Source organism: Coregonus clupeaformis, chromosome 35 (assembly GCF_020615455.1).
Source record: "Coregonus clupeaformis isolate EN_2021a chromosome 35, ASM2061545v1, whole genome shotgun sequence".
Taxonomy (NCBI): Eukaryota; Metazoa; Chordata; class Actinopteri; order Salmoniformes; family Salmonidae; genus Coregonus; species Coregonus clupeaformis.
Window position 1 is genome coordinate 16,882,780 of NC_059226.1, and position 14,340 is coordinate 16,897,119.

Here is a 14,340-nt window from a genome sequence, read left to right on the forward strand (position 1 = left end):
TGCTGGTGACACTGTCTGTGATTTATTTAGAATTCAAGGCACACTTAACCAGCATGGCTACCACAGCATTCTGCAGCAATATGCTATCTCATCTGTTTTGGGTTTAATGGGAAAATCATTTGTTTTTCAACAGGACATTGACCCAACACACCTCCAGGCTGTGTAAGGGCTATTTTACCAAGAAGGAGAGTGATGGAGTGCTGCATCAGATGACCTGGCCTCCACAATCCCCCGACCTCAACCCAATTGAGATGGTTTGGGATGAGTCGGATGGCAGAGTAAAGGAAAATCAGCCAACAAGTGCTCAACATATGTGGGACCTCCTTCAAGACTGTTGGAAAAGCATTCCAGGTGAAGCTGGTTGAGAGAATACTAAGAGTTCTGTCATCAAGGCAAAGGTAGGCTATTTGAATAATCTCAAATATAAAATATATTTTGATTTGTTTAACACTTTTTTGGTTACTACATGATTCCATGTGCTATTTCATAGTTTTGATGTCTTCACTATTATTCTGCAATATAGAAAATAGTAAAAATAAATTAAAACCCTTGAATGAGTAGGTGTGTCCAAACTTTTGACTGGTACTGTATAGTATATACAAGTTGGCCTCACAAGCTATTAATACACAAAGAAAGTTAACAAAGAATCTGTAGTTTTAGTGATTGACTTGGGTGTATACTGCAGTGTCACCACATTGCAAAAGGCCACCGTTTACTGAATAAATGAAGATAGGTGGCCAAGTCTTTAAGTCAGAGGAAAGTAGGAACATAGAGGTGGAATTGGAGTGTGTAGTGCCTTAAATATTTTATATTTCCATGAGAGGTAAATTAGATTATATTTGTGCATGACACTAAGGATACAGTTCTGTTTTGTTGAGCAAATATACACAAACAAAAATATAAACACAACATGTAAAGTGTGCGGTTTCATGAGCTGAAATAAAAGATCCCAGAAATGTTCCATACGCACAAAAAGCTTATTTCTCTCAAATGTTGTGCTCAAATTTGTTTACATCCCTGTTAGTGAGCATTTCTCTTTTGCCAAGATAATCCATCCACCTGACAGGTGTTGCATAACAAGACGCTGGATTAAACAGCATGATCATTACACAGGTGCACCTTGTGCTGGGGACAATAAAAAGCCACTCTAAAATGTGCAGTTTTATCACACAACGCCACAGATGTCTCAAGTTGAGGGAGCGTGTTGCTCTACCATAAGCCTCCTCCAATGTAGTTTTAGAGAATTTGGCAGTACGTCCAACTGGCCTCACAACCGCAGACCACGTGTATAGCGTCGTGTGGGCGAAGAGTTTGCTGATGTCAACGTTGTGAACAGAGTACCCCATGGTGGGGGTGGGGTTATGGTATGGGCTGGGCTGGCATAAGCTACGGACAACGAACACAAATGCATTTTATCGATGGGAATTTGAATGCACAAAAATACCATGAGATCCTGAGGCCCTTTAAAAACATTTTTTTAAGGTATCTGTGACCAACAGATGCATATCTGTATTTCCAGTAATGTGAAATCCATAGATTAGGGCCTAATGAATTGATTTCAATTGACTGATTTCCTCATATGAACTGAAATTGTTGCATGTTGCGTTTATATTTTTGTTCAGTATACATCCATTTTGGGCACTGGTGCAGTCATTAGAAAGATGATTGTAGTCTGCAACCATTTGAGCCAACTCAAAGCAGTTGGCCAAAAACAACATCCCTAAGTTTAAATAAAGGGAGATGTTTAAACCCACTTCCCATTTTCTGTTAAATTCCTTTGAAAGTTATAACCTTTATGTCTGCACTAAAATAGCAAACTCAAACCAAATGGTTCACAGGAAATGATTTACAGAACAAGAATCCAAGTATAACAAGAATCCAAATGAATTGTTTTGACTGATTTCGGTGTCACACCACTTAAGTAGAATTTGACCACCAAGGGGTGACGGGTAATGCAGAACTAACCCAGTGATCCTCATGATAAACTAAAGCATAGAGATCACCTAAGAGAAACCATTGCAAAACCTCACAGCAACTTCTCTTTTATTTTGCACAAAAATTCCCCTGCATCTTCACATTTGTTTTCCTGCATCATAAAACCATGAGACCCGTTTTTCCATTCGGTTTGCATCCCATCCAACACTCTACATAAAAACAAAAAGTTTACTTGGGTGTTATCCAGCCCCCCTCCCTGGCCCAGGTCCCCAAATATTTGACAGTTTCGGTTCTCAATTTCAGAGGTGTTATACCCACAAACAGTATCCAGTCCCTTCCGTGCCCCCTCTCAGCAGCCCCCACCCCAACCATTCCCCCTCCAGATATCTGCTCTCCCGGCCGCAACTTTAAAAAAACAGTCCGAACTACTCCACATTGTTACGTTCTTGGTGATGACAGCTGTTCCATTTAACAGTAACCGTTGTATTTTCTTCTGAGCAGGGCTTCTGAATGGGTCACGGCAGTTAGTACAGATGGGACAAAAAATATATATTTAAAAAAAGATGAAGGACAAAAGCCCTCATTTACACCTCAGTCAGCTGTGTACAGGGTGAACTCTAGAATGCCTACAGTGAGGAAGATTGAGGGGTTGATAGTAAATCTGCAGGTTCAAGCCTCAGTCGCGAGAGAAGAAATAACATTGACAGAAGCCCTTGTGTCCACTTTGGATATGAATTACCTTATCTTTTTTTGTTTAGTTCTTCCTTTTTAAATGTTTTTGATTGTTTAGATTTCTCTCTAAAACTTTACTACTTTGGGGATGATGAGATTTGTTTTGCAAAAGCGTGTCGCACACATGAAGGAAAATAAAATGTTAGCGTCTAGTGAGTATGTGTTAGGAAAATTATACTGTCATGTTTGTCTTACTGTACATGTATGTTGTGTAGTTACACGTGTGTGTGTGTGTTATATGGTGAATTGTGCAGTGTGTGTATATGATATCTGGTACAATCATTACAGACTTCAATTGTTATATGGGATGGTAACTACAATGGCTTAAGGTCCATGTGATGGGAGGGAGAGAGAGAGTGTGGAGAAGGACCAACTCCCCCGACTCCCTGCCTGGCAGCGGTAGTGCAGGTCAAAGTTCAAAGGTCAAAAAGTAAAATGGGCGGTGGGTTCTCTTTCCTGAAGCAGGAAGTCCATCGGTCCATCTGTCAGGTGGTCAGTGCATTGTGTGGTCTCCTGGCCTAACTGTGACGCTCAGTGGGGGTGGGGTGAAGAGGGGTGTCACTGTAGTACCAAGCCAACCTGTGAACCACAGAAAAGGGAAGCTTATGATAGTTTCACCAGAAGTTCAAATGAGAACACACATGATGACATCTGTGAAGCCTGTATCCTTCTTTGCCTGGCTTAACTGCGATAACAAGATAATCAAGTCAACAGTTCCCTCTCTCTCATAACACTTCCTACTTTTGTACCAGAAAAAAACATATTTAGCTCTTAGTGGTGCATATCTCCATAGGCATGATCTAATGACCCATTGGTTTACAGTACAGTCTAGGTAACACAAAACACTGTTTCATTATCATCATATTACCATGGATAATTGATATCAATGTGAAAGAGTCATCACTCTAGGAACTGACTGAACTATCAGTAAATATGAACTATGGGCATCATGACGCACCTTCTCTGACCCCATGCTAGGACACTTCCAATTGTACAGATAATACTGTAGATTCCCGTCTCCGATGCCAAACTTCAGCTTCTCCAGGAAAGTCTTATTCTCCATCAGGTCCAGTGCATTGAAAACGTCAAACCCTTTCTGGATATTGACAATAGATATGGATGAGAGGGGGATACGGAGAGAGATGGGGGATACGGAGAGAGATGGGGGATACAGAGAGAGATGGGGGAGAGGGATTGAGTTAGATAAAGGTGAATTATACACTGAGGACACAAAACATTAAGAACTTCTGCTCTTTCCATGACAGACTGACCAGGTGAATCCAGGTGAAAGCTATGATCCCTTATTGATGTCCCTTGTTAAATCAACTTCAGTGTAGATGAAGGGAAGGAGACAGGTTAAATAAGGATTTTTAAGCCTTGAGACAATTCAGACATGGATTGTGTATGTGTGCCATTCAGAGGGTGAATGGGCAAGACAAAAGATTTAAGGGCCTTTGAACGGGGTATGGTAGTAGGTAACAAGCGCACCGGTTTGTGTCAAGAACTGCAATGCTGCTGGGTTTTTCACACTCAACAGTTTCCCGTGTCTATCAAGCATAGTCCACCACCCAAAGGACATCCAACCAACTTGACACAACTTTGGGAAGTATTGGAGTCAACATGGGCCAGCATCCCTGTGGAACGCTTTTGACACCTTGTAGAGTCCATACCCCGACAAATTGAGGCTGTTCTGAGGGGAAAAAAGGGGGGTTGCAACTCAATATTAGGAAGGTGTTCCTAATGTTTGGTATACTCAGTGTAAACAGTAAGTATTTGACCTGGTACCCAAATCCATCTCCCATTTGACCTCAAGCCGTCTGACCCAGGAGGACCAACTCACCGACTTGGCCAGAATGAGTGCGTCAGACATCAGGTCCAGCAGGGTGGTGGTGGTGTGCACATTGTAGAAGGAGTAGGCTGCCTTGAGGCTGCGGTGCACTGGATGGTTCATGATAGTAGAGGGGAGCGTGTAGAAGCTCAGGAAGTCTGTCACCTTGCCTCCAGACGTCTGCCACAGGGAGAGAAGACACATCCTCCAACATAAGTCACCAACTTTAAAAATTCACTCCATTTTAGATGTGTGAAATTAAGGTGAACAATGTTGTCTAGAGGTAGATGCCTCCGCCAGTGAAGCGTCTACAGAGGGTATCTGGATAGGTGTCCATATATGGTCATGTCTAATGGTCTACTAAGTGTATATCATATACTAGGTGTAATGTGTAATGTTATAGGTGTCTACGGTAGTGTACGTTTTAACAATGCTACTGACCACGACCAGGTAGGTGTCGATGATGTTCTCCTGGGGCAGCAGCCAGTGCTCCACCTCCTCGGGGCTCATCACGGGGGCCAGGTGGAACTGGCTCAGGTACTCCAGGAGCAGGCGATGCACAGCCGGAACATCCTTCCTGGTCATCGGCCGCAAGCCAGACGTCTTTGGGGCCTGGAGAGAAGGAGATGGAAGGTTATGGTAATCCTTTTCAAATGGAGAGTTTTATGTCAACACAATAGACATTTCAAATAGAGGCATCAGGTGAGTGGTTGGGTGTTGTGCAGAGGACAGCCTCTAGATGGCGCTTTGCTCACTGACTCACATCAGGCAGACGGTACAGCTTCATGGTGCGTTGCATAGTCATGTTCCGGCTCAGGTGAGAGAACTTCACCTCGATCAGCTTACGTGGGTTCAGAGAGCGATGCCAGTACCTATACAGATAACAGATTTTATAACCACTTTTCACTTTGTTTTTGTGTTTGAGAAAATATGAATTTGGTTGGATGGATCTATGTCTGGTGTGGTTGGTGGGTGTGCCTCTCAGTGACCCACCTGCAGGTGCCCACAGGTTTGGGCAGTACCACGCCAGCGGTGTAGACAGCCTGGAAGATGCCCTTCAGGTTGACCCGTCTGGTGATCTCTCGGATCAGGACTGGCGCTACCCGCTTGGAGCGCAGCTTCTTGTGGACGCACAGGAAGTTGATCTCCACCATCTTCTTCTTTCTAAATGACAAAAATAGTGAGTAAGGCCTCCTCTTAACGTCTGACTTCTTACAGCAAATTAACACAGGAAAGGATATAATCAAGGAGCAAATTAATATTACATTCCTATTGTTAGCTATATTATTTAAAATACTACAGTGTATGGGAGTAATAAAAGCGTGTGAACAAGATCATGATGCATATTCACTGACTGGTCATAGATACGGATGTTGGCAGGGATGGCACTGATGAAGCCCACCAGCTTCTGGTTGGAGTTCACCCTCACCCCACAGTGCCACTGGGGCAGCCAGCCGGGGGGGCGCAGAGCCCTGAGGGAGAGAGGCATTACAGTTACAGGTCAGTTCCCAACTATGATAGAAAACATGAGGGCCAAGAGTTTTCCTGGTCAGAAAAAACTCCTGTCTTTAAAGATAACACATCTAACATAAGAGATCTCTATTGAAAGAGATTGTTACATAAATGAGACTAGCTGAGTAATAATGAGTTACCAGAGCAGGAACTCAGGGGAGTAGTCGAAGCGGAACATGTTGTCATCATCCTCCACGTAGTTCTCATTGAGCAGAGTGTACAGCTCCTTCAGCTAAAAGGAGGAAGGGTGAGAGACTGAGCCATGGGAAAAGCCACGACTGAAAGGGTTCAATTAAGTAGGGTAACGTGGGGTGAGCTGCTGGAATAACCAGAACCAAAGGGAAGTATTTTGATTGCTATCACTATATTGTTTTGGGACACTCAGTCTGGGGTGGAGGGGTTGTAGAAGCTCCTCCTCACCACAGCGGCGTTGCCCAGATCCAGGGCGTCCCACGTGAAGCCTGAAGGAAGGCTGTAGGGCTCCACCCGGATGTTGTCTTTGTCAGGCTCGATGGAACCATGCGATGTCACCATCTCCCCTAAGGTAAACAACAAAACGCAATGTAAGAGGATATTAGCAATCTGTATATTCAATGTAAATATACAAAGCATAACATGATAGGAGGTTTAATCCAAAAACAGGGAGCCCAATTGGACTGCTCATATCAAAATCTCCTCAGGTCACTACTACTTTTTGTATGAAAAAAATCATAGGCCTATGAAAAGGCTTGTCTAAATTAAATAATTTATGTGACATTGCTACACAGAGTGAGAGTATTTATTTTAGAAACAAATCTTAGGCATATTTTCACAATGAAAAAGCTTTTTCTAAATGTAATTATCTACACTGAACAAAAATATAAACACAATATGCAAAGTGTTGGTCCCATGTTTCATGAGCTGAAATAAAAGATCCCAGAAATGTTCCATATGCACAAAATGCTTCTCTCTCAAATGTTGTGCACAAATATGTTTATATCCCTGTTAATGAGCATTTGCCAAGATAATCCATCCATCTGACAGGTGTGGCATATCAAGAAGCTGATTAAACAGCATGATCATTACACATGTGCACCTTGTGCTGGGGACCATAAAAGGCCACTAAAATGTGCAGTTTTGTTACACAAGACAATGCTACAGATGTCTCAAGTTTTGAGGGACTGTGCAATGGGCATGCTAACTGCAGGAATGTCCACCAGAGCTGTTGCCAGATAATTTAATGTTAATTTCTCTACCATTCTATAAAACATAGTTTTAGAGAATTTAGCAGTATGTCCAACCGGCCTCACAACCACAGACCACGTGTAACCACACCAGCCCAGGATCTCCACATCTGGCTTCTTCACCTGCGGGATCGTCTGAGACCAGCCACCCAGACAGCTGATGAAACTGTGGGTTTGAACAAACAAATAATTTCTGGAAAACTGTCAGAAACCGGTTACGACTGCATTTCGGCGTCGTAACCGACTTCAGTGGGCAAATGCTCACCTTCGATGGCCACTGGCACGCTGGAGAAGTGTGCTCTTCACGGATGAATCCTGGTTTCAACTGTACCAGGTAGAAGGCGTGTATGGCGTCGTGTGGGTGAGCAATTTGCTGATGTCAACGTTGTGAACAGAGTGCCCCATTGTGGCAGTGGGATTATGGTATGGGCAAGCATAAACTACGGACAACGAACAATTGCATTTTTGCGATGGCAATTTCAATGCACAGAGAAACCGTGACGAGATCCCATTGTCGTGCCATTCAGCCGCCGCCATCCCCTCATGTTTCAGCATGACAATGCACGGCCCCATGTCACAAGGGCGGCAGGTAGCTTAGTGGTTAAGAGCGTTGTGCCAGTAACCGAAAGGTTGCTGGTTCTAATCCCCGAGCCGACTAGGTGAAAAATCTGTCGATGTGCCCTTGAGCAAGGCACTTAACCCTAATTGCTCATGTAAGTCGCTCTGGATAAGAGCGTCTGCTAAATGACTAAAATGTAAAATGTAAGGATCTGTACACAATTCCTGGAAGCTGAAAATGTCCCAGTTCTTCCATGGTCTGCATACTCACCAGACATGTCACCCATTGAGCTTGTTTGGGATGCTCTGGATCGACGTGTACGACAGCGTGTTCCAGTTCCTGCCAATATCCAGCCATTGAAGAGGAGTGGGACAACATTCCACAGGCCACAATCAACAGCCTGATCTCTATGCGAAGGAGATGTGTCACACCAGATACTGACTGGTTTTCTGATCCACGCCCATACAGTTTTTTTTCTTCTCAAATATCTGTGACCAACAGATGTATATCTGTATTCCCAGTCATGTGAAATCCATAGATTAGGGCCTAATAAATTTATTTCAATTTACTGATTTCCTTGTATGAACTGTAACTTGGGAAAATCGTTGAAATTGTTGCGTTTATATATATTTTTCAGTGTATGTGACATTGCTACACACAAGGATATACCATGACATTTGAAATTCGTAATTCAATAAAACAAACTTTTTAATGTTGTTTTTATGACGTGCGCCCCATAAAAACACAACGTAGCCTATACAGGTTTCACGGTTTTTTGTTATTATTGTCAGCCAATCAACATGGCACTACAGCCAGTGGCTCCATGTGTAGCAAGCAACGTGGGAGAGCTCTAATCAATACAAAATAGAATTAAAATTACGGAATTAAGTTAGCTAACTGAGAAGGAGAAGGCTACACCGAGCAATCATCAGGTAGGCTATTGTTTAATCGGAATGTTGGAAACAAGGATGGGAAGCGCAGCAAAATAGCCTCAATTAGCCTAGGTAGCTAGCTAACAGTAAGCTGGCTAACATAGCTAGCTTCTTTACATCAAATTGATGCAGTCAAGACAGGCACTACCAGATGGGACGATAGACAAACTTGTAGATGCCATAGGTTGTCTAACTAGGGCGAGTGTGTATGGGTACTGTCTCTCTCCATCCTGTGTCAAACACACCGACCCCTGACTATCCCATGCACTGCTGCAAGCAAGCGGAGCGGCACCTCTCTCCCATGTCATGCAGGCTGCGAAGCAAGCCAGTTTCCAAGTTTAAATGTTTTTTTTTTATTGTTTTTTTTTTACATACAGTATTTCGTCTATCCGGATAAATGTCATGACATTATTCGAATAGTGAAATTCTTCAAATGCCCATCCCTAGTCACTAGGGATTAATCTTTTCCCGAAAATCTACCAAGTTTCAATACCGGGAATAATTCATATTTATCCTGAGAGTCCCGGGAAATACTGCAAAAATTGGAAGTGCCCATTTAAAGCATTTAAAACCAAAATATGGTCACTAAGGGTTCTCCCAAAATAAGACTGTTGCTGCGCCACTATGTAAAGATATCACAGCAAGTTAACTGATATTTAGTAATGATAGAGTAACTTTGATCGCCAATGACACTGTTGTGAATTGCGAAACTGGCCGTTCATAAATTCAGAACGTTATTATGTTTCAGTGGGGTTTCAGTGGGATTGGGAGATAGGACCATATAAGGCTATTACGTGAGTCAATAGATCAATAATACACTTGATTTAGGCTTCATTATTGCAAGCTAAATGTTTCTGATCAGTGATAGATGAGCAAACTAATATATGAGCTACTTCCACTTGTCCAGACAGAGATCAAGTAACCAAATATACAGAGAGATTCAGTGAAACAAAATCACATTGATTATCAGACAAGTCACAGGCTTTTGGTCAGGAGTAGAACAGGCTACTACAAAGTGAAGAGCAAAATCCACTTGTATAACTAAAGTGAGTTTTTCTGCACTTTTCTAGGCACAATGACAGTTTCCTCGTCTCTTCACTCCGCTGCCGCCCACCTCCACTGTGTTGTTCTCAACACCAGTTTAAATCAATATAGGCTACTGTTTTCTAGAAATCTGGCATTTTGGGGGGTTTCTGTGATGTGGACCAGGGCTCGGGGTTTCAGCTCACTGGGCTTGGGTCAGACCGGGATCACATTTTCAGTTCTGATAAGAACTCTAAACTGCATTCGGGTCTTGTGTGCAATCCCGGCAGTGTCAATTATGTGAAGTAAATGCACTAGGTTCAAGGCTTCCATGTGACAACCTGTTTGGATTATGTGCCATTTTATTTTTTGCCAATCTGCTGCTGCACAAGTTGTGTATTTTGTGGAATTGCATTAGTGCGATATTGGGGGGGAAATGTTGTAATTTCCCAGGGTTCTGCATTTTATTTTTTCGGGAAATGTGAAGAGTGTTCCCGGGACTACTAGTCACTACAGTAAGGTTGGGAGGTTGGGGAGACATTTCTGTACCCCTGCCAAATGTCATACCTAGCTTTGGGACGGGCTGTGTATCCCAGAACTGGTAGCTGCGTCGGCTTGCCTCCTCCATGGTTTTGGCAGGGCCCTGGCCTACAGAGAACAGTTCAATGGCCTTTTGGATCTCCTGCAGTTTATCAGCAGGCAGAGAGTTCACCTGTGTAGAGCGAGAAAGAGAGAGATTAATGTAGAGTTGAAAAGGAAAGTAATTGCCAAATGCAAACAATGTCTGCACAGACACTTAAAAACACACCCACTAATCTCCATTCAGTTTTGTAGAGGCTGTTTTCAAAAGTTACAGAACAATAAGTCAATGTCGGTCTTTCTAGCGCTCATCTCTCAAACAAACAAACACAAAGCAAAAACATTTGCCCCCACACTCACTCATGTAGCCTACACACATGTACATACATCTACCTTGGCTAGCGGATCCTCCTCTGTAGGTTCTTTATTAGCCCCAGACTTCTTCTTCTTCTTTTTCTTCTTCTTGGCACTGCCGTCATCTCCCTGTCCCTTGTCACTACCATAGGACAAAAAAATATGTAACTATAAGACTTTCCATAGGCCAGAAGAGTGCCACAACTGTTTCAGTCCTCTTCATTACCAACCTAGAATACCCAGTATCTTATAAGATAGGATGGCAACAAGCATGTGGTGACCTTTTGTCCCAAATACAGATCATTTACAGTTTATCCCCAAGCTAGTTTAAGTTGGAATTATTCCTCCATCCCCTGATCACCAAGGACTCTAGAAGAGCCCCCACCCCCACCCTGAGGCCCATTTCCTGGGCGGGACAGGGAGACAGCAGCATACTTTCAAGAACAGGGGATAATCCCATTATCGTCCGAGAGGGGAGTGAGGCTAGGGACAGGCCTGTATTTGTAACACCAGGACAGACGGTGAATCACATGACCCCCCCCCTGGGGGGAGTGTGTGGCTATGTGTGTCTGTACGTGTGTGTATGAGGGACGTTAAGGGGACACTGACAGGCACAATAGAGGACCAAGCATTCAATGGCTTATTCGACAGGCTTCTATTCCAGCAGTCGAACCTAACTACCATCCAGAACCATTCACCCTTAATTGCCCGGACACACAGATCAGTGTGTGTGTGTTGACTGGCTCTATGATTTTAACACTGGATCAGGCAGCACACCTTTCAGAGTGAATATTCAGTGTGACAGAAGAGAGAAGGGGAGGAAACATTAAGGAAATGTATCCCCAAGAATAAATAGGTCTCCATTGGAAAAAGAGGTGGTCATCTTGTGGTTGGTTGAGAGTGACTATTTTCATTAGCCAGCTACCATAGAGCCATGTTAATCACCAATTTATAATAGCAGCTTTTCATTTAGCTAACTAGCTATCAAATGAAATATTCATGTTAACTTATTTAGCTACCTAGCAGGGTTCCAGATGCTCGCATACACGCTGGCATCATCAAGCCACACAAGGGCTGTAATCCACACCCAGTTTAAATTGGTTGTTGTTGATTGCTGGCAGAACAAATATAGCTTCAATGCAACCAAGATAATTTTGACAATGTTTGCATTCCAGCTAAACAAATAGCAAGATAGCTACATGGTACTATATGGTAAGTTCAACCTGGCAAATTACAGAAGGAATGTTAGGAGCAGTTACTTTCATTTTCTCCTGGCAAAATAAAGCTAATTGATTAAACATGTCAGGCTGCATAGACCTTGACAGAGAAAACATACAGTAGCTTCATTAGCAAGCAATGCCTAGATATTGAAGATGTTGGCAAGCCAAGCAACACTAGACTTGCATATGTTGCTCTAATTTTTCATTCAGCGTGCATTGGCTCCATGTTCCTGGACACAAGACTAGTGTTGTTTGGCTTGCCAGCATCTTCAATATCTAGGCATAGTTCGCTCGCTCGCTAATGAAGCTATGTTCGCATATGTAGCGAATATCTACCTAGCTACAGGAGGTCAAATCATGAAGTCTGATCTTCAGGTCAGAAAGTCAGAGCTCTAGAAAGATGCCTGCATTTCCGACTTGGAATTCCGAGTTGGATGACCGTTCAAAGTGATTTTTCCCATTCGGAGCTCATCCCCCCCGAGTTCCCAGTTGTCTTGAATACACTGAAGTCAGAGATTTCCGAGCTCCCAGTTGTTTTGAATGTGGCATCAAGTGTATCACTCATGTCAGACATCACTGATGCCGGGCAGCTGACACCTAGCTAACTTGATTGTTCCAAATATGCAGTGCTTTTTGGACCTCATAACTTTTTGGGGAAAAAGTATATATATTATTTTGTGTGTGTGTATTCTATCAGAAAAATGACATGTTTGACTTTCAGAAAAATATTTTGTTAGGCGCATAATCCTAACAGGGTGTAACCATACTGGAGCCCAAATTAGCGATAGCTCTGTGAGTGAGCAAGATTGAGCTAGTATAATGTGAACACTTTAACAAGATTTTAACTTCTCTATCAAATATGTTTTTGCATTTAGAAATGTGATTAATTTTCTCTATAATTTAGCCTAATAGGGTGGACATTTATGAGTGGGACATACAGACTAACAACATGAAACATGGAAAAAATAGATTAAAATGAGTGTTTATATTTTTGTACCTTTGTACCACTGTTTTCCCACCAAATAAATGATGCAATCTCCTTAATGTGGTGTCATTTTAGAAAGTGGTTGTTTTCTTAAATGGCGATTTACAACAAACTAACAGGGTGGAAAGTGATAAGGGACACATAAAAATCTGAAATAATAAATACAATAATCATGTAGAAAACGTTATTGAATTTAACTACGGCTATAAAATAATGAAGATTATTATTATTATTATTATTATTATTATTATTATTATTAAGGTAAAGGACAGCTGACCTTATTTTTAAAGCCTTGTGGAATCCACATTTTATGCTAAATAAGAAGTGACATTTCCTGGAGACAGAAAAGGAACCGCACGCATGCAACGCTAAAGTAATTAGCACCTATTATGCTGGTGTTGCTGTGCTGAAAAGGAAGACAGACGACGAATCATTATTTACCCTAATATGTTGATTGTTTTTGACAGACATTGTCACAAGTTCGGGAGTCAACTAACAAGTCAACGTCGTATAAAGGCATAGCTGGCTAGCTAGTTAGCTAACGTTATTAGTTTCGCATTTGACTTAAGACGTCGTATTTAACATTTGGACGCTGTTCTCTATCCTACATCCATGTGTTCCAGTTTAATATTGTACTACACTCTGATTTGTGTTGGTCTTCACCGCATAATTGTATTTAATTGATCATAATATGGTTCAATTTCTTGTACAGTGACCAATGGTAGTTAGCTATGCCTCGCGATGATAGCAAAAGGAGGAACGTCATGAAACCCCGCCCATAACAGGAAAATAACCTATTTAGATCCAATCAGAGCGAAAAGCAGGCAATCAGTAAACCGTTATCACCAATCATGCAAAAGAAAGTGGGAGGGATTAGTTCAATTGGGTTTGCTCAAGCCCAGCTTGCACCGTATCTTTGAAACGAGCGCAGGAGCATGACACATTTTCTATCATGCTAAAAATAAGTGTGCACCCTTACCCATCATCAAAGTGATGCTCGTCATTTTCGCAATCACTGCAATGTCCATGGTCTTCTTCTACCTCCTCTTCTTTCTCCGGCTTCGGTGCTGTCTCATTCTCATCCGCCATCTTTAACCAGGAAGTGAAGAACCACCGCGTGCATTCAACGCCTCAAAACAACCTGCGATACTATTGGCCGACTGTTGTGGTGCATTCTGGTTCTTGTAGTTATTCATGTGACAGGTTGTGATATTGAAATAACAACACTTTCGAAGCAGGCAAATGGATGCATAAGGTTACATAAGGTACATGTCCCTAAACATGCTTTCCACCTGGCTACCACTACCCTGGCCACCAGCTCTGCACCCTCCGCTGCAACTTGCCCATGCCCCCCCCGCTTCTCCTTCACACAAATCCAGACAGCTGATGTTCTGAAAGAGCTGCAAAATCTGGACCCCTACAAATCATCTGGGCTAGACAATCTGGACCCTTTCTTTC

General features: G+C 42.5%; 1 protein-coding gene across 4 annotated transcripts; it reads right to left on the reverse strand.

Annotated features, from left to right (window-relative positions):
• Nucleotides 1-2,026: 2,026 nt before the first annotated feature.
• On the reverse strand, nt 2,027-13,990 carry LOC121569626 (glycylpeptide N-tetradecanoyltransferase 1). Of its 4 annotated transcripts, none has more exons than XM_041880737.2 (12): nt 13,862-13,990; nt 10,717-10,819; nt 10,312-10,456; nt 6,428-6,546; nt 6,148-6,239; nt 5,851-5,967; nt 5,489-5,659; nt 5,259-5,367; nt 4,937-5,107; nt 4,508-4,675; nt 3,626-3,763; nt 2,027-3,246 (listed from the first exon to the last, which is right to left on the reverse strand). In XM_041880737.2, the coding sequence occupies exons 1-12, from the start codon at nt 13,969-13,971 to the stop codon at nt 3,226-3,228; spliced, it is 1,464 nt and encodes a 487-aa protein (XP_041736671.1). In that variant the 5' UTR covers nt 13,972-13,990; the 3' UTR covers nt 2,027-3,225. The 4 variants fall into 4 exon arrangements, with proteins under 4 accessions (XP_041736671.1, XP_041736669.1, XP_041736670.1 ...); XM_041880735.2 differs by having other exon boundaries at nt 10,711-10,819; XM_041880736.2 differs by having other exon boundaries at nt 10,717-10,822.
• Between the last annotated feature and the right edge of the window lie 350 nt (nt 13,991-14,340).